The sequence below is a fragment of the Heterodontus francisci genome, chromosome 15 (assembly GCF_036365525.1).
Source record: "Heterodontus francisci isolate sHetFra1 chromosome 15, sHetFra1.hap1, whole genome shotgun sequence".
NCBI lineage: Eukaryota > Metazoa > Chordata > Chondrichthyes > Heterodontiformes > Heterodontidae > Heterodontus > Heterodontus francisci.
This window is the reverse complement of record NC_090385.1, coordinates 25,434,676-25,455,610: the sequence shown is the minus strand read 5'-3', so window position 1 is coordinate 25,455,610 and position 20,935 is coordinate 25,434,676. Positions and strand designations below refer to the sequence as shown.

Here is a 20,935-nt window from a genome sequence, read left to right as displayed (position 1 = left end):
ATAACACATATAATATGAAAGTGCTGTATGTAACGAGTGTTTGAATAATGTTTTTAAGAAAGCAGGTATTTACTTTCGTGCTGCTGTCCATTCTCATTCCCCTCCTAGATAAGGCACCCGGCCCACTCTGTGCTGCACATGTGAGGGTTTGCACTTCCACATGATTTTGTGGGCCCCCTGGAAAGTCTTTATCGACCCCCCCCCCCCAAGAGGTCTGCAGACCCCAGTTGGAGATCCACTGGCCTGGACTATGTGCTTAAGTCTATAATGTGATGAGTTTACCGAGTGTGCTGCCAACTGAGCCAAGCTGACACTGGATGTGGTCAAAGATGCCAGTGGGTGGATGTGGACGATGGTGCAAGTTGCAGATATTCCATAGATTATGGTGAAAAACCTGTGACGGTTTCAGCCTCTGATTCTGGTAACCCACCCCACCGGAAAGTGTGGATTTGTGGAAATTGACAGGATGTGACACTTTCCATGGTTGCACCATCTGTCACTTTTTGTGCAGCCTCATGAAGGATGGCTATTTTGGGAAGATGCCAGAGAACCATCAGCGCTTGTGAATCTGTATCTCAGCACAATTAAGCACCTTTAGAAAAGGAGGAAAGAAAATGAGGCAGAAAAATAGAGATTCATCTTCCATTCAATGTTAATTAAATACAAAGGGAAAATAGTCAAAACTTTCAATATTTGGTTATCAGTGTGGAACTGATGATTTCTTACCGTGAAGTGAGCATTGCTGTGAAAATACAAAGTATAGGTAGAATTTATTTTTTAAAATTAATTTGTTTTTTAATTCACTGATAATGTGAAAATGCATCATATCCTGCATCAATGAAGTAGTAGTCTGATTGGATTGTGTGTGTTTTTGGAGATTTAGAATCAGTATTTTTTTTTCAGTCTTTTCTCAGCCAATTTTTACTCTGTCAAAGCATGAAATTTAAATGACAGTCTCTGAGTGGTATTGTGTCCTAAAGATTATCGCTGCTCATTCTCCTCAAGCCATAGTATTTAGTTGTTAAAAGCTAGCACATCATTCCAGCGAGCCATGCTTGTGTGTGGATTGAAGGATCAGGACACAAATATAAAGGGTATCATTCATTACAATTTGCTCACTATACCAAGTTAGGGGCTGCAACAAACTGTGAACTGAGAAAGAATTTGGTAGATTGCAGGAAAACTCCAACTGGTATGGAAAGCACAGTTCAATGTTGATAAATATGAAGAGATACACTAGGTTGCACAATACAGTACACAAATCTTTGAAAGCAGGGCTTCAAAAAACCAGAAGAGGGCAGACAGGATTCTGGGTTTATTGTAAGGGGATTAGTACAAAAGCAAAAGGGTGATATTGAATCTGAACAATACACTGGCAAAGGCACACTTGGAGTGCCAGTGCCAGCTTCACATCAACTATCTACTTTAGTTCCTCAAGCAAAAGCAAAATACTGCAGTTGCTGGAAATCTGTAATAAAAACAGAAAATGCTGGGAGTACTCAGCAAGTCAGGCAGCATCAGTGGGGAGAGAAATGAAAGGTCTTCGGCCCGCAATCTTGACCCTGTTTCCCTCTCCACAGATGTTGCCAGACCTGCTGAGTATTTCTAGCATTCTCTGTTTTTATTACTTTAATCTCTATTTCCTAATGCCCTTTAAACCATTTCCTCAATTTCTTCTTAAAATATTGTGATTGGCTCAGCTTTAAAAGCAGTTTGTGGTAATACATTTAAAAAAAAAAAATTTCTGTAAAAGGAAAATCTAACATCCGCCCCCAACTCCCCTCCCCACAAACTTTTATGCCTGTAATGCCAATCCTTGGGTCTTGCCCTTGTTCAAGTGATTCACCAGTCAATGGAAATAATCTTTCACTATGTATCCTGTGAAAACCTCTAGAAGATTTAACATATCCTTTACCTTAATCTTGTCTGCTCCAGCGAATGCAATCTTAGTTTTTCCAAGTTTCTCTTTTTTTTATTATTCGTTTGGGGGATGTGGGCGTCACTGGCTAGGCCAACATTTATTGCCCATCCCTAATTGCCCTTGAACTGAGTAGCTTGCTAGGCCATTTCAGAGGGCATATAAGAGTCAATCACATTGCTGCGGGTCTGGAGTCTTAAGTAGGCCAGGCCAGACCAGGCATGGATGGCAGATTTCCTTCCCTAAAGGATGTTAGTGAACCAGGTGGGCTTTTACAACAATCGACAATGGTTTCGTGGTCACCATTAGACTAGCTTTATTGTGACGATATCCTCCGATCCCTAGGATTTTCCATAGCTCCAATATCCTTTCTATATTGAATGTTCAAAATTGTACACTACTGTAACTGTGCACTCATCAATGTGTTGTACAGATTCAATATCAACTCTTTGCTTTTGTACTCAATCTCCTTACAATAAACCCAGAATCCTCTTTGCTCTCTTCTGGCTTTTTCTACTTGAAACCCTGCTGTCAAAGATTTGTGTACTGTATTGTGCAGCCTATATCTGGCTAATCCTGCACTGCATTTGACAATTTAATCACGTAGGGTACATTTCCATTCTCGGCTCTTCTCCCCCAAAACGTATCATTTCTAATCCAATAAAAATCATTTGAAGTGACTAGTTAATAGTAATGCATTTTTGTACTTTGAGTCTGAGTAACAGGGATTGCTAATTTTGAACTGTTCATGATTTTGAGTCTTCCTGTGTTAAAACACTTGTTCTCTTTTTTTTTTCTTTCTCTACACAGTTACTGTCCAGAATGGGTTTGAGAAGGGTAAGTTTTTTGTTTTGGATCGAAATATCCTGTTATGGAACCTGCTTCTACAGTGAAAAGCCAGTACAGTTCTGCCTTTTCAAAAAATCTTCATTACTATTAAAAAGCAGACTGAAAGACTTAAAGCAAATATTAATGCCACTCAAATAGCTGGCTTTCATTTAACTGAGAATCTTCAAAATGTAGAGTATAGCACCTTCCCTACAAAACCCTGATTTGAATTCTATATTTTATAATCAGGAAATTATATTGTTTAAATTATAACTAATATATAATTGAGGGATTCATAAACCATGAGTGAAAAGCTTGTTTGTTTTATCCAGTGTCACCTGAACATGAATATGCATAGGATGTCAGATGTTTTTCACTAAATTAGGAGCATCATGGCTCTGATTTACTAATACTCTCCCTGCATTCTCAGCAACCCCTCCCACACCCGCCAAAAAAGTCCTTTGCAATCCTTTATGGTATTTGTTGGATGTCTGAACATTTGGATCTATCTGGTTACATTGGTTTTTCATGAACATAAGGACAATGTTCACTCCACCAAGTCAACCTCATTCCATGGACAAAATCATAGAGCTGAGTTTAATTCTCCTGACAGCGGGCGAAAAAAAGGTGACCCGCACGCACGAGCTGTGCGCCACAATCTACCACGTGGTGGCTCAAGATAATATGCCAGTCGGGCTGTCCCCCCACCCATCACATGGCGGGGGTGGGCTCTGCGACACCGGCAATAGCATCAGCTGCTTATCTACAGGTGCTGGCACCATTTTTGAAAGGCAGCCAGACCTGCCATTAAATTTAAATATTTAAAACCGTACAACCCCTAGTACACTGCAATAAAAATATCGGCCCTTCCACCCCTCCCAGTAACACTTACAGATGATAGTTGCCCTCTTTTCCCTCCCTCCCCCTCCCCCCCCCCCCCCCCCCCCGAAAGTCTTAGATGCAAGACTTGACCTTTCCCTGCCCCCCCCCACTCAAAATACAGAGGTCACGCTTTTGCCCCCTCCCCTACAGTGTTAATGCATATTTGACTCCATGCCCCCCACCCCACACTACACTGAAATCCTAATTACCCACCTTCCCCATCTCATTGGTGCCAGCTTTCTGTGGATGGGAAAGTGAAGGCGCGTGAGTGCCAGCCACTGTTCAGAAGATCCCGGGCAGCAGGTAAGATTGCTGACAATTTTATTTAAATGTATTCATTCTCTTAATTTACATATTCAAAGTTGGGACCCGCCACCCAGTGGTGCGGGGGGCTGCCATGGAGCCTTGCTGCCGCCAGGAAGATCCGGCCAGGCACTCCCGAAGTTGGGACCTCAACAAGAACCAGTCTGTAGAATTAGACAGTGCAAAAGGAGGCCTTTCAGCCCATTCTGCCCGTCAGCTCTTTGAAAGCTATCCAATTAGTCCCAGTACCCTGCCCTTTCTTCTGTGAAATCTACCCTACTCACTTAATCTCCCTGAAGGAAATCTTTGCATTAATACACCAAGATCTTCAACAGTTATAAATGGTTTATCATCATGTACCAAATATAGAAGGTTCAGAGGGGAAGTGAAAATACGACCGAGAAGCAAAGAGAGTATGAGAGACTCATGGCTAACGTAAAAGGGAGTCCAAAGTCTTCTATAGGCGTATAAATAATAAAAGGGTGGTAAAAGGAGGAGTGGGGCCAATTCAGGATCGAAAAGGGGATTTAGACATGGAGGCATTGGGCATGGCTGAGATAATAAATGAGTACTATGCATCTGCCTTTAACAAGGAAGAAGATGCTGCCCAAGTCATAGGGGAGGCGGTGGCGTAGTGGTATTATCACGGGACTAGTAACCCAGAGACCCAGGGTATTGCTCTGGAGACATGGGTTTGAATCCCACCACCGCAGAAGTTTGAATTTAATTAATAAATCTGGAATTAGAAGCTAGTCTAATGATGGCCATGAAACCATTGTCAATTGTTGTAAAAACCCATCTTGTTCACTAATGTCCTTTAGGGAAGGAAATCTGCTGTTCTTACCTGGTCTGGCCTGCATGTGACTCCAGACCCACAGAAATGTGGTTAACTCTTAGATGCCCTCTGAAATGGCCTAGCAAGCCACTCAGTTGTACCTAACTGCTACGAAGTCAATGAAAAGGAATGAAACCGGATGGACCGAGGCACCGGAAACGACAACGGCAAACCCAGCCCTGTCGACCCTGCAAAGTCCTCCTTACTAACATCTGGGGGCTTGTGCCAAAGTTGGGAGAGCTGTCCCACAGACTAGTCAAGCAACAGCCTTACATAGTCATACTCACGGGATCATACCTTACAGACAATGTCCCAGACACTGCAATCACTATCCCTGGGTCTGTCCTGCCAGTGGCAGAGGTGGCGGGACAGTGGTCTACAGTAGGGAGGGAGCTGCCCTGGGAGTCCTCAACATCGACTGCGGACCCCAAAAAGTCTCATGGCATCAGGTCAAACATGGGCAAGGTAACCAACCTCCCACTGATTACCACCTACCACCCTCCCTCAGCTGATGAGTCAGTACTCCTTTATGTTGAACACCATTTGGAAGAAGCACTGAAGGTGGCAAGGGCACAGAATGTACTCTGGGTGGGGGAAATTCAATGTCCATCACCAAGAGTGGCTCGGAAGCACCACTGCTGACCGAGCTGGCCGAGTCCTAAAGGACACAGCTGCTAGACTGGGTCTGCGGCAGGTGGTGGGGGAACCAACACGAGGGAAAAACATACTTGAACTTGTCCTCACCAATCTGCCTGTCGCAGATGCTTCTGTCCATGACTGTATTGGTAGGAGTGACCACTGCACAGTCCTTGTGGCGACAAAGTCCTGCCTTCACATTGAGGATACCGTCCATCATGTTGTGTGGCACTATCACCGAGCTAAATGGGATAGATTTCGAACAGATCTAGCAATGCAAAACTGGGCATCCATGAGGCGCTGTGGGCCATCAGCAGCAGCAGAATTGTACTCAACCACAATCTGTTAGCTCATGGCCCGGCATATTCCCCATTCTACCATTACCATCAAGCCAGGAGACCAACTCTGGCTCAATGAAGAGTGCAGGAGGGCATGCCAGGAGCAGCACCAGGCATACCTCAAAATGAGGTGTCAACCTGGTGAAGCTACAACCCAGGACTACTTGCATGCCAAACTGCATAAGCAGCATGCAATAGACAGAGCTAAGCGATCCCATAACCAACGGATCAGATCTAAGCTCTGCAGTCCTGCCACATCCAATCGTGAATGGTGGTGGACAATTAAACAACTAACTGGAGGAGGTGGCTCCACAAATATCCCCATCCTCAATGATGGGGGAGCCCAGTACATCAGTGCGAAAGATAAGGCAGAAGCATTTGCAACAATCTTCAGCCAGAAGTGCCGGGTTGATGATCCATCTCGGTCTCCTCCTGAAGTCCCCAGCATTACAGATGCCAGACTTCAGCCAATTCGATTCACTCTGCGTGATATCAAGAAACGACTGAAGGCACTGGATACTGCAAAGGCTATGGGTCCTGACAATATTCCGGCAATAGTACTGAAGACCTGTGCTCCAGAACTTGTTGCACCCCTAGCCAAGCTGTTCCAGTGTAGTTACAATACTGGCATCTACCTGGCAATGTGGAAAATTGCCCAGGTATGTCCTGTACACAAAAAGCAGGACAAGTCCAACCCGGCCAATTACCGCCCCATCAGCTACTCTCAATCATCAGTAAAGTGATGGAAGGTGTCATCAACAGTGCCATCAAGCAGCACTTGCTTAGCACTAACCTGCTCTGTGATGCTCAGTTTGGGTTCTGACAGGGCCACTCAGCTCCTGACCTCATTACAGCCTTGGTTCAAACATGGACAAAAGAGCTGAACTCAAGGGGTGAGGTGAGAGTGACTGCCCTTGACATCAAGGCAGCATTTGACCGTGTGGCATCAAGGAGACCTAGCAAAACTGGAGTCAATAGGAATCAGGGGGAAAACTCTCTGCTGGTTGGTATCATACCTTGCGCAAAGGAAGATGGTTGTGGTTGTTGGAGGTCAATCATCTGAGCTCCAGGATATCACTGCAGGAGTTCCTCAGGGTAGTGTCCTAGGCCCAATCATCTTCAGCTGCTTCATCAATAACCTTCCTTCAGTCAGAGGTGGGGATGTTCGCTGATGATTGCACAATGTTCAGCAGCATTCGCAACTCCTCAAATACTGAAGCAGTCCGTGTAGAAATGCAGCAAAACCTGGACAATATCCAGGCTTGGGCTGATAAGTGGCAAGTAACATTTGCGCCACACAAGTGCCAGGCAATGACCATCTCAAACAAGAGAGAATCTAACCATCTCCCCTTGACATTCAATGGCATTACCATCGCTGAATCCCCCACTATCAACATCCTAGGGGCTACCATTGACCAGAACATGAACTGGAGTAGTCATATAAATACCGTGGCTACAAGAGCAGGTCAGAGGCTTGGAATCCTGCGGCGAGTAACTCACCTCCTGACTCCCCAAAGCCTGTCCACCATCTACAAGGCACAAGTCAGGAGTGTGATGGAATACTCTGCACTTGCCTGGTTGGGTGCAGCTCCAACAACACTCAAGAAGTTTGACACCATCCAGAACAAAGCAGCCCGCTTGATTGGCATGCCATCCACAAACATTCACTCCCTCCACCACCGACGCACAGTGGCAACAGTGTGTACCATCTACAAGATGCACTACAGCAACGCACCAAGGCTCCTTCACCAGCACCTTCCAAACCCGCGACCTCTACCACCTTGAAGGACAAGAGCAGCAGATGCATGGGAACATCACCACCTGCAAGTTCCCCTCCAAGTCACACACCATCCTGACTTGGAACAATATTGCCGTTCCTTCGCTGTCGCTGGGTCAAAATCCTGGAACTCCCTTCCTAACAGCACTGTGGGTGTACCTACCTCACATGGACTGCAGCGGTTCAAGAAGGCAGCTCACAACCACCTTCTCAAGGGCAATTAGGGATGGGCAATAAATGCTGGCATAGCCAGTGACACCTACATCCCATGAATGAATAAAAAAAAAGAAAGAGGAATTAGTTGAGACACAATTTGGGCTAAAAATTGATAAAGCGGAGGTATTAGATGGGCTGGCTGTACTTAAATTTGATAAGTCACCAGGACAGGATGCGATGCATTCAAGGATACTGAGGGAAGTAAGGGTGGAAATTGCAGAGTCACTGGCCATAATTTTCCAATTATCCTTAGATACAGGTGTGGTGCCAGAGGACTGGAGAATTGCAAATGTGAAACCCTTATTGAAAACGGAGTGCAAGGACAAGCCCAGCAACTACAAGCCAGTCAGTTTAATCTTGATGGTGAGAGAGCTTTTAGAAACGATAATGCAGGACAAAGTTAATTGTCACTTGGACAAATGTGGATTAGTTAAGGAAAGCCACCACGGATTTGTTCATGGCAAATCTGCTTAACTAACTTGATTGAGTTTTTTGATGAAGCAACATAAAGGGTTGATGAGGCTATTGCAGTTGATGTGATGTACATGGACTTCCAAAAGGCATTTGATGAAGTGCCACATAACAGGCTTGTCAGCAAAGCCCATAGAATAACCAGGACAGTAGCAGCATGGATACGAAATTGGCTGAGTGACAGGAAAGAGAGTAGTTGTGAATGGTTGTTTTTTGAACTGGAAAAAAGTGGAGTTCCTCAGGGCTCAGTGTTGGGACTGCAGCTTTTCTTGATATAAATGACCTGGACTTGGGTGTACAGCGCTCAGTTTCAAAATATGCGAACGACACTAAACTTGGAAGTATTGTGAGCTATGAGGAGGATAATGATAAACTTCAAGAGGGCATAGACTGGCTGGTAGAATGGGTGGGCAAGTGGCAGATGAATTTAATGTAGGAAAGTGTGAAGTGATTCATTTTCCTAGGTAAACAATGAGAGGCAATATAAATTAAAGGGTACAATTCTAAAGGAGGTGCAGGCACAGAGGGACCTGTGGGTATATGTGCACAAATCATTGAAGGTTGCTGGGCAGGGTGTGCCCTGTACACCATGGGCTAGGTCATTAATATATTAATATATCAGGAAAAGCAAGGGTCCCAATATTGATCCCTGGGGAACTCCACTATAAACCTTCCTCCAGCTTGAAAAACATCCATTAACCACTACTCTTTGTTTCCTGTCACTCAGCCAATTTCGTATCCGTGTTGTTACCGTCCCTTTTATTCCATGAGCTATAAGTTTGCTCACAAGTCTGTTGTGTGGCACTGTATCAAATGCCTTTTGAAAGTCCGTATACACCACATCAACAGCATTGCCCTCATCAACTCTCTCTATTACCACCTCAAAAAAACTCCAAGTTAGTTAAACACGATTTTCCCTTAAGAAATCCATGCTGGCTTTCCTTGATTCACATTTAATCCATGTGACTATTGAATATGTCCCGAATTATTTTTTCTAGAAGTTTTCCCACCACCGAAGTTAAACTGATTGGCCTATAGTTGCTGGGCTTATTTGTACACCCTTTTTTGAACAGGGGTGTAACGTTTGCAATTCTCCAGTCCTCTAGCACCATGCCTGAGTCTAAGGAAGACTGAAAAAATGTTTTCATGTAGAACTGTTGCAGCTAATTGATGATCAACGCTTCAGGCTAAATTCCACCCAGGTCCCAGAAGTGAAAACAAAGTGTGCAAATCTACTACACCACCCAGTCCCCAAGAGACCTAGTTTCTCTTGATACAGAAATGTTACTACAGTCATAGAAGGTCCTTGTTATCAGATCATGTAATGCTCTAAATATTAAGAGATTATTTCTCCTTGCTGTTCCTTTTGACAACCTTTTTTTTTGGAATGTCCAAATAAATTAGTGTTCAGAAAGTAGAATTATTTGCATGTATACAATGTGTATCATGTAACAAAACATCTTAAGGTGCTGTATAGAGGGAAAGGGAACACTGAGCAGGAAGTAGGAATGAAGTTGGGGGAGGTGACCAAAAGCAGAGATTAGGTATTTGAAGATTTAGGGAAGTGGAGGCTCAAGGCTGTGGCACTGATGGGGGGGATGGGGGTTTGTGCGAAGGAGCAGGAATGCATTGTAAATCAAAGTTGGAAGGTGTACGAGGCATGTTAGGATGTAGGGCTGGAGAAGATTGCAGATCTAGGGCGGAGCGAGGCCAAGGAGGTATTTGAAGACAAGAATGAAAATTTTGGAATCAGTTCATTTGGGGTAGGAAGAAATGGAGGTCAGTAAAACTGGAAAGTGAGACTTTATGTTGAGTAAGATGCAGAAATAGATTTCTGGATGGTTTGGAATTTTCCCAGCATCAAGGGGAGAATGCAGGGAGTTAAGTATGCTGGAAAAGGTCAAGTCTTAAGGGGCAGATGAAGGTTTTAGCAGTGGCGGGGCTAGGATATTGGCATTCGCCGGCATTGTTCTGGAGGTGGAAGTAAGTGGTCATGCCAATGGACCAGATGTGGGCTTTGAAATTCCACTCGGGGTCGAGCAGTATACTGGATTCGGCATATGTAGGTTCCAACTGTGTAAGCAGCTGGAGAAAAATAGAATCAATACCTAAGGTTTCAAATAAGATGACCTCAGTCTTGCAGATGCTGAGCTGAAGAAAGTTATGGCTCGTCCAGGACTTGATTCAGACAGGCATTCGACAGCTCACCAGCAGATGTCAAATCAGGAGTAGAGTTAGAGAGGTGGAGCTTGGTGTTGTTGGCCTACATATAGTAAACTAGAGTCATAGAGTTTTAGAGCACAGAAACAGGCCCTTCGGCCCAACGCACCTGCGCCGACAAACTGACCCACATTTTTGTGAATAATGTTGCCAAGAGGCAGTATACAGATGAGGAATAGGAGAGAAGGCACAGGCTAAGCGAGCCATAGGGCATACCGGTGGTAATTGTTTATTTGTGTATGGAAGTAGTACATCAGCTTTGTGGGAACAGGTAGAAATGGAATGCCGCAGAGGTGAACCATATGGAGATGGTTGGGGTGACAAACTGTTTCAAAGGCAGCAGCAAGGACAAGAAGGGATAGTGTGCTGCTGTCCCAGTCAACGGATATTGGTGATTTTGATCAGAATGGTCTCAGTGATATTGGTGGGAGGAGCGTTAATAAATGCTGAAGGATCTTCTAGGTGAGGGATTTAAACATTGAATGGTTTGAGAGAAGGGTTACAGAGTTGTTAATAATGAAGAAGTTGAAAAAAGGGCAGTAGTTTGCAGGTATGGTTGCCATGTTTGTTGTTTTGACAGTAACTTACTTTGCCAAATGGTGATTAATATGAGAGAAATTTGTTGTCCAAGAGCTTGGGTGGGTGTGTTGTGTAGTCGCTGGATAAATATATGTTTTGTAAAAATGTGAATGTTGGATAAGGCAGCATGACAGACGCATTCATAAAAAGTATGCTAGTGCATCTCATGCTATTGCTCCCTGGACTGAGCTTCATCGGCTGATGTCTGTTGGCCATATTCTAGGTGAGATCTGTAAACATGGTGGCTGGCAGCAGTTACAAGCTAGAAAACCAACTCAGTCTGTGCATGTGGGTTTAGCGGGTTTAGGAGGAGGCAGAAACCTGAGGCTGAAGTTCAAGATTAGGTTGGAGAGTAAGGAGAGTATGTGTCTGACTCCTGATGGGAGAAGGAGCATGACTTGGGAGAGGACAGGAAGTGATGAGTGGAACCCGGAGCCCCACTTCTGCTATCAAAGTCCTCTGTGGCTGCATTGTCCAATATGGTGAAAAGAAAGACTTGTATTTATATAGCACCTTTCATGACCACCAGATGTCCCAAAGTGCTTTATAGCCAATGAAGTATTTTTGAAGTGTATACTCACTGTTGTAATGTTGGAAATGTGGTAGCCAATTTGCGCACAGCAAGCTCCCACAGACAGCAATATGGTAATGACCGGATAATGTTTTTTGTGAGGATTGAAGGGTAAATATTGGCCAGGATACCAGGGAGAATTCCCTTGCTTTTCTTTAACATAGTGCCATGGGATCTCCTACATCCACCTGAGAGGGCAGACGGGGCCTCGGTTTAATGTCTCATCTGAAAGACGGCACCTCTGCCAGTGCAGCACTCCCTCAATACTGCACTGGATTGTTGTGCTCAAGTCCTGGAGTGAGATTTGAACCCACAACCTCTGAGGCCAGGATGCTACCAACTGAGCCACAGCTGACACTACCTTACCTGACATGGTGGTGATCTGCTATATTCTGTATCCTATTGGATCAATTCTGTCTAGTTTCTGAAATTTGGTGTTATTTAATAGAAAGTGATCATTTTGGCCATAGAATGTGATTGATTGAATTAGAAAATTCAGGAAAAAAACAGCAGAAAATCCAATATTTAATTGGAAAGATCAAAATTATGGATATTAAATAATTATTATAAGGAAGATAGTTAACTGATGCACAGTGCCAGCCATTGATAAGCCTAGTGTGAACACGCCCACACAGGAAATAACAAAAATTGAACAATGAGACAGAGATTAATTCCTGCAATTATTTCCTGGTTGTTGTAAACACTATGTTGCATAGAGAAGGAAATTTGACTGCAAGCTGTTTAAAAATGCTGGAGAATCTTCCAGATGGATGCATAGATTGATTCTATTAGTATTTTAAAAATTGGCTTATAAAAGCCAAACAAAAGAGACTGTGTCTGTGTAAATACAGTGTGGGCTCTGTCGAGCCTGTTGACGTGCTGCCACACACTTCCTGCTGATCTCTGCCCAGCACTACAACCGGTACCCTGGTTCTGGCTGATGGCAGCGAGAGATCCATAGGAGAAGCTACCAGATACTGAATGCCCTCGTAGTCTGTAAGATCTGGCATCTTAGTTTTATTTCATATTAAAAGGAGTAAAATCTTTTCATGAACCCAGGCCTTAAACACAAATTATGGAAGTTGCCTCTGTTACATTGTTTAAGAAATTAGACATGAAAATAAAGAGTATGATTCGGTATGGAAAAAAATCTGAGGTAAATTTTAATCACATTGCATAAATAAACTACTGGGAACTGCAGTAAGTTGAAATGAAAAGTATCTCTGTCGCCAAGATTTTACTGAAACAAAGCTACATAAGATCATAAAGACCAGTTGTTCTGGATACAATGGGCTTTTACTGACAAACCAAAGCTCTTCCAGCATGTTGCCCTTTTGATCTTAACAAATGAGCTTTCAGTGCTAAATATCCATGTGTATCTGTCCAGTTTCTTGCATTGAAGCTGAAAATTTTCCTGTAATGAATAAGATATTTAATTGGAGGAATGGCCAGAAACAACATCATCCTAAACACTGAATTCATTAAAACTTGTGTTTTAAAAATGGTTTTTATTGTGTTGAATTTTTTTTTTTTGCTGTCAGTACTCAGGGTTAGTTTGGCAAGTCATTCCCAAACTAATTTTAACAAGCTTAAAACCTGTGCTAAATAAGATGTGAGCTAGTAATCCAGTAACAGTTATAATAACTGTGATATCTGATGTTTGATGCCATATGCCCAGATCAAGCACAATGAACCATATGTCACATTGTGCAAGCTCACAGCAATCAGATTGAAGCCCTTCATTTTCCTTTCACCTGAATGCTACTGCTCTACTATACACCCAGTCCACACACCACAACTGCTTAATAAATCTTACATATTCACAGTTCCTTCTACCTGTCAGTTGAGTCAGTATGCCTGAAATAAAACAGATGTTTTAATAAATATTGGCTACCAGCAGATCTGCTGTGACAAGCTTCTTGGCAAATGGGAGGATATGCTGTGTTATCAACAAAGTTTTAGAGAAAGTTAAGTGCAACATTTGGATAAATTTCACACTATATGCAAGAATTTTATATATTTTTGTAGTTAATAAACAATCCGAATCTTGAATACTGCTCCCATATCTGTGGAAGTTGTTCTAACATCTTGCACTTCTGCGCAGAACTTGAGGAAAAAGCTTGTCCTGTAATAGATGATTGCTCTTTAAGCTCCAAGAACATCCCTCCCCTTTCTTACTTTTTGGTTTTATCAATGCTGTTCTGGTCAATGGTGTTCCAAATTATCCACTCTTGTTCTATTTCTATCCACTGTCTCTAAATTGTCAGATTTAGTCTGACATCCAGTACCGAATGAGCAGAAATTTCCTCCATTTAAATATTGGGAAGGAAGGTAGGTTTGTCTTCAGCCCCCGATGTAAACTCAGCTTACCAGCCACCAACTTCATCCCTATCCCTGGCAATTGTCTGATGCTGAGCCAAGCTGGTGTCTTATTTGACCCAAAGATAATCTTCCAACCACACATCCATGCCATCACTAAGACCAGCGATTTCCACTTTCGTAACATCACCCGACTGCCCCTGCCTCAGATCATCTACTGAAACCTTATCCATGCCATCCTCCTGACTTGACTATTCTGATGCACTCCTGGCCAGCCTCCCACGTTCTATCCTCTGTACGCTTGACATCATCCAGAACTCTGCTGCGTGTGTCCTTACTCGCACAAAGTTCTGTTCACCCATCGCACCCTGTTTGCGCTGACCTACATTGTCTCCCGGTTGAGCAATGCCTTGATTTTAAAATTCTCATCCTTGTTTTCAAATCCCTCCATGGCCTCACCCTCCCCATAACTATACTCTCCTCCAGCCCCATAACCTTCCAAGATATCTGCGCTGCTCTAATGCTGGCGTCTTGAGCATCCCTGATTTTAATAGCTCCACCATTGGTGACCGTATCTTCAGCTGCCTAGGCCCTAAGCTCTGGAAATCCATCCCTAAACCACTCTGCACCTCTACCTCTTTCCTCCTTTAAGACACTCCTTAAAACCTCTTTGACCAAACTTTTGATCATCTGCCCTTGTATCATATTTTGTTTAATAATGCCCCTGAGAAGCACCTTGAGATGCTTCATTATGATAAAGGTGCTATATAAATACAAGTTGTTCATTCCAAGTTGCAACTGTCATTCTACATGTTATTCTCCCCCCCACCCCCCCCTTCTCTAAGTTGAAATCAAATCTCATCACACAATCTCCTACTCTAACATTCTTTCCCAAAACCTCAAAGCTGGAATTCCTTACTTTCATAGAGTCATAGAGAGATACAGCACCAAAACAGGCCCTTCGGCCCACCGAGTCCACGCTGACCATCAACCACCCATTTATACTTTCTTTTCTTTTGGGCCTCCTTATCTCGAGAGACAATGGATACGCGCCTGGAGGTGGTCAGTGGTTTGTGAAGCAGCGCCTGGAGTGGCTATAAAGGCCAATTCTGGAGTGACAGGCTCTTCCACAGGTGCTGCAGAGAAATTTGTTTGTTGGGGCTGTTGCACAGTTGGCTCTCCCCTTGCGCCTCTGTCTTTTTTCCTGCCAACTACTAAGTCTCTTCGACTCGCCACAATTTAGCCCTGTCTTTATGGCTGCCCGCCAGCTCTGGCGAATGCTGGCAACTGACTCCCACGACTTGTGATCAATGTCACACGATTTCATGTCGCGTTTGCAGACGTCTTTATAACGGAGACATGGACGGCCGGTGGGTCTGATACCAGTGGCGAGCTCGCTGTACAATGTGTCTTTGGGGATCCTGCCATCTTCCATGCGGCTCACATGGCCAAGCCATCTTAAGCGCCGCTGACTCAGTAGTGTGTATAAGCTGGGGGTGTTGGCCGCTTCAAGGACTTCTGTGTTGGAGATATAGTCCTGCCACCTGATGCCAAGTATTCTCCGAAGGCAGCGAAGATGGAATGAATTGAGACGTCGCTCTTGGCTGGCATACGTTGTCCAGGCCTCGCTGCCGTAGAGCAAGGTACTGAGGACACAGGCCTGATACACTCGGACTTTTGTGTTCCGTGTCAGTGCGCCATTTTCCCACACTCTCTTGGCCAGTCTGGACATAGCAGTGGAAGCCTTACCCATGCGCTTGTTGATTTCTGCATCTAGAGACAGGTTACTGGTGATAGTTGAGCCTAGGTAGGTGAACTCTTGAACCACTTCCAGAGCGTGGTCGCCAATATTGATGGATGGAGCATTTCTGACATCCTGCCCCATGATGTTCGTTTTCTTGAGGCTGATGGTTAGGCCAAATTCATTGCAGGCAGACGCAAACCTGTCGATGAGACTCTGCAGGCATTCTTCAGTGTGAGATGTTAAAGCAGCATCGTCAGCAAAGAGGAGTTCTCTGATGAGGACTTTCCGTACTTTGGACTTGGCTCTTAGACGGGCAAGGTTGAACAACCTGCCCCCTGATCTTGTGTGGAGGAAAATTCCTTCTTCAGAGGATTTGAACGCATGTGAAAGCAGCAGGGAGAAGAAAATCCCAAAAAGTGTGGGTGCGAGAACACAGCCCTGTTTCACACCACTCAGGATAGGAAAGGGCTCTGATGAGGAGCCACCATGTTGAATTGTGCCTTTCATATTGTCATGGAATGAGGTGATGATACTAATCCTACATTAATCCCATTTCCCCTCTCACATCCCCACCTTCCCTTGGCTTTTTTTCCCTTCCTATATTCTTCAAGCCTGGCCTCACCCATCACTGTCCCTTGATGTACTTTGACTTTTTACCTATTCCTTTCAGCCTTTGTGGTGTACTGCAAATATGGGCTTTGGCCCTTCAAATTCTTAATTTAGAAAAAAAAGTCAATGAGTAACGACATTACTTTAATCTCGGGGGAGAGCAATTATATCTTTTACTCTTGGTGAATTTTATTTTCCACTCATTTGAAATAAGGGATGTGACTGTTAACAAAAGCATTATTTTTACACTTTTAGCATCCAGTGCCAGAGTTGAGCACTTTCAAGTCAGGAATAGTGCAGCCAACTGCAGAGGAATTTTCTGTTCCATTAGTGTGCCGCAGTTTCCAATGGCCCATGTGCAGTGGGTTGAGATTGTACTAACTCTTTCATGTAAGACTCTAACAGCCAACAGACAGCAAAGGTTTCCTTTCCATCATTCTGCAGTGCATTTGAACCTTGGTCATTCAGGTGAAAGAGCATTGCACCACCTGTGCTCCTAGTCTTGTGGTTCTGCTGATATCAAAAAACTCCTGAGCCTTGTTCTTGTGTAGATTACAAACTTGGAATCAAGAATAAAATTATCTGATATGTATATGTTAAACATATTGTAATCTTTGATCTGTCAATGACTTCAGTTCAGGCAGTGTGACTCTATCATGTCTGTCCCTGTTCCCTTCCATGACTGCAATGCAGAATAGGGCTGCACGTAGGTTTGAATCTTCTCATCCTGCCCAGGCTCTGGCAGCTTAGCTGCACGTTTCCAATCGGGATTTATATTTTTCTGCTCCTCCAAAATTTTGAATGCAACTACTATTAGTTAAATCATTGGGGATAAAATCAGTAATATTGCATTTCTGTGCAATAATTCAATTTCTTTTAATCTAATCCTCTTTAGACTGTTTAAAAGTAAGGACATATTTTCTGTCAAGTTACAATGCATTGCATAATATGTTTCCCACTCTCTCTTTTTTCACAATAATCCTAATTGCAGCATAAATGCAAGTTTGCTCTTGCAATATCCTAAAATAGTGACCCATGTGAGGAAACAAAATTGTCACCATTTTCTGGTGTTGCAACACTTGTGAAAGACTCATTGACAAAATGTTTTAATATTGGGACACCTGCTTGTACAAAAATGATTTATGCCTTTGCCTACATAACAATGATCACTGCACTTCAAAATATTTCATTGTGTCTGAATTGCCTTCGGACATTTCTAACAAGCATAATAAAACTCGATATAAATGTTTTTTTCTTTTCACACCAGAAATATCAAATTGGGCTCTTGTACTGTAGCCAATCAAAGTTCAAACTAAATATATGAATAGCATTGTAAATTTTACAATATTGGATTACTCTCAGATCACTTATTAGTTTCTTTAGTGTTTGTACTAGTTTCCATCTGATCCATTTACTGAATATTTAAGAAATAGTCCACACTAAGGATTTTGTATTTATTAATAGCCTTGGGGATGTGCAATGCAGTCGGGAAATAAATCTGTTTTGATATCTGGCCTTAGGTTTGGGGACTGCCGAAATCAAAGTCTGCTCCATTTAATTATTAAAAAAAAGTTTGGTAGTCTCCACTTGTTGGCTGCAGAAAAGCTGTTTCAGTTTAGTGCAAATTGGTACTAATTTAGCAATTTCAGTAGAAATGTGATGAAGGGAGCTGGCTTTTTTCTGAGATCTGAATCAAGACCAGTTGTTGGGGCACAACAGAGGATGTTTTTGGACTAGCTATAAACATTCTCAATTTGAGGCTGCCTTATTAGTGAGGTTTCCATGGCCAATTCTAGGTTTAGGTTTCTCAGCTTCTGTTCCCACCCCCTCTCAAACCTCCCCTTCATCCATCATCAAACCAATCCATGCTTTCAGTGGAGGAGCATGGTATGCTGAGAGAAATTGTATATTCCAACATCCATGAACAAGGAACTGGGCAAAATGGCAATCTTAATTGGAGGCACTGCCACTACCTGGTGAGATTTAATGTATTTAATCTTTTCAAAGAAAAACAAATTTTTGACTTGAAGAGTGATACTCCAGGATAAAGTTATTACAAGAAATTATCCTGAAGGTCTCCACATTGTTGTTCTTTATATTATTGCTTTATTGTTGTTGCTTTATATGATGAGCCACTGGCTTATGTTTTCCAATTGTAATGCCAACTGCTGTCCATTCATTTTAATGGCTTCCCATCAGTATTATCATTGAAAAACTTAAGCCACTGTCTCTGTCAAGCGGAACTGAATGTCTAATCAACCTTTACATACGCGAACATATTTGTTGGTAAATATAGCTACATGTATTTTTTTATCTGTTTAAAAATAGAACTGTTTTTGTTTTATCTGATCTTTTTTTTTATATTGCAGCTGCGTATCTCGTGGTATTTCATTTATTTTTTGTGATGTTTGTGTGGACCTATTGCAAAGCTATTTTTACAGAACCATCTCAACCTTCCCGAAAGGTAATTCAATTTGAGTGAAATGTGCAGCGACTGTTTTTTTTTATATATATGTATAAAGTTCAAATCTTTGTAGCGTTTAACTTCAATGTGGTTTATGTAAAGATGACTAGATTGATCAGACTGATTGCAAGGTCTTAATGCTCCAAGGCACTCTGCTACAAAGTAGAGGATTGCAAGGTGTCTGCCACAGCCCCTTCAGTGCAGTTGGATGCTGATTCCAGCAGTGCTATTGGAGAAAACTGTAGAGAAGGCCATTGAGAGGGAGAGTTGCTTTGGGCTCCTTTTTGCACACTTTGCCTTGAGCAGCATTGGCAGATATGAACCAACTTGAACTGTTGGCTGTTTCAGTTGGAGGCTTTAAGGTGGAAAATTTAAACTAAATTAAAGGGCAAGGAAATAAACAATGGGGGAAAAACCTCCTCTAAAAACAAGGCTTAATCCGTTGCTGCAAGATATTTAACTGGTACAAGCAGTTGTACAAAACTCACTGCTGTGGTATGTTTATAACAGAGCATTATAGGATTTTACAGGCTATAAAATCTTTGCAGGATAGTATGTAACACTAAGGTTCTTATTTTTTGTTCTCCATTCCCTATCACAATTTTTCTTCTACTTCAGTTCATCTCAGACTTGTATCTTTGGAGTTGGGCAGGCAGCCTGCTTCCAGACTTTTAGCAGAGCCTGCTTCAATTGGCTGTTGAGGATTGTGAGGTAGCATCCAATGCACTGCTCAGACAGGACAGTCCCTGACTTTTGCCTCCTTGCTGAGAAGGATGGCAGAAACCCTGCTTAACACCTCTGGGCCCAGCCAGGCTGTAATCAATTTATGAATGGGGTTGCCGATTTAAAAAGGCCATCTTTCAAATTTGTAGCATTACTAGCTAGTGCTCAATTCACAACACTAGAATACTACAGATCTTTGGATTTAAAATATAGCAATAATTAATACAAATAGATTCTAGTGTACTAAAACCATACACTGAGAGATTGTAGGGTTTTTTGGAGGACGATTGAATTCTATTGTCTCATTTCCACTGTGTTTTGCAGAACTAGTCCTGATGGTAAACAGCAACAAGCTGTGAGGGTGAATCAGTTTGAGTATTTATAGGGGAGAAGGTGAGGGTTATGTGCCTCTGGCAATCTTTCTGACTTCCTGCCACTATATTACTTAGAAGTCTGTTGTATGTTTCATGCTCCACTGCTGATCACCCATTTTATTTTGACACTTCCTGGCATACTCTTGACAATAGTGTTATCATCGTTGAATCCCTCACCAATATCCAATAAGGCAGTCACCTTATTGGACCTGCTATGCAAATATGGTGGCTGTAGGAACAGGTCAGAGGCTGGGTACTTTGCTGTAAGTGACTTGCCTTCTGACTCACAGAGCCTTTCCACCACCTACAAGGCACAAGTCAAGAGTGTGATGGAATACTCTCCACTAGCCTGGATGAGTGCAACTCCAGCAACACTCGAGAAGCTCGGCACCATCCAGGGCAAAGCAGCTCACTTGATTGGCATCCCAACCATCACCTTAAACATTCACTCACTTCACCACTGGCGCAGCATGCCTGCAGTGTGTACCATCTACAAGATGTGCTGCAGCAACTCACCAAGGCTTTTTCAACAGTACCTCCCAAACCCATGATCTCTTCCACCTAGAAGAACAAGAGTAATCAGGCACTCGGGCGCACCACCACCTCCAAATCACACACCACCCTGACTTGAAAATATATCACTGTTCCTTTGTCACCACTGGGTCAAAATCCTGGAACTCCCTGCCTAACAGCAATGTGGGAGCACCTTCACTGCAGCAGTTCAAGAAGGTGGCTCACCATCACCTTCTCAAGGGCAATTAAGGATGGCAATAAATTTTGGCCTTGCCAGTGACGACCATGTCCCATGAATGAATACATTTTGAATATGTTTTTGTTACATTTTTTATGTGCTTATAGTTCCAATTGTCCAGAGCTGATAAAGAAAGGTACGAGCGAGAAGAAAGGCCTGAAGTACAAAAGCAAATTCTCTTGGATGCTGCTAAAAAGTTGCCAGTATACACCAGGACTGCAGCTGGAGGTATCCAGATCCAATCGCAAACTTAGTTTTAAAATAAATCAGTTGCAAGTAGCCAAAGTGGTATTGGGCTGTAAATATCACAGTAGGTCTGATGTTGTGATGGATGACATTTATAACCTGTGATAACTATGTTTAAAAAAAAAAGAAAC

At 42.9% G+C, this 20,935-nt stretch overlaps 1 protein-coding gene across 2 annotated transcripts in view; it reads left to right on the top strand.

Moving 5' to 3' along the window:
- zdhhc15b (zinc finger DHHC-type palmitoyltransferase 15b) overlaps positions 1 to 20,935 on the top strand; it is a 62,780-nt gene that overhangs the window by 9,831 nt on the left and 32,014 nt on the right. For both annotated transcript variants that reach the window (XM_068047273.1, XM_068047272.1), the window contains exons 2-4: positions 2,729 to 2,755; positions 18,616 to 18,710; positions 20,666 to 20,786. In XM_068047273.1, coding sequence (XP_067903374.1) covers positions 2,729 to 2,755; positions 18,616 to 18,710; positions 20,666 to 20,786 — 243 coding nt within the window. The remainder of the gene's footprint in view (positions 1 to 2,728; positions 2,756 to 18,615; positions 18,711 to 20,665; positions 20,787 to 20,935) is intronic.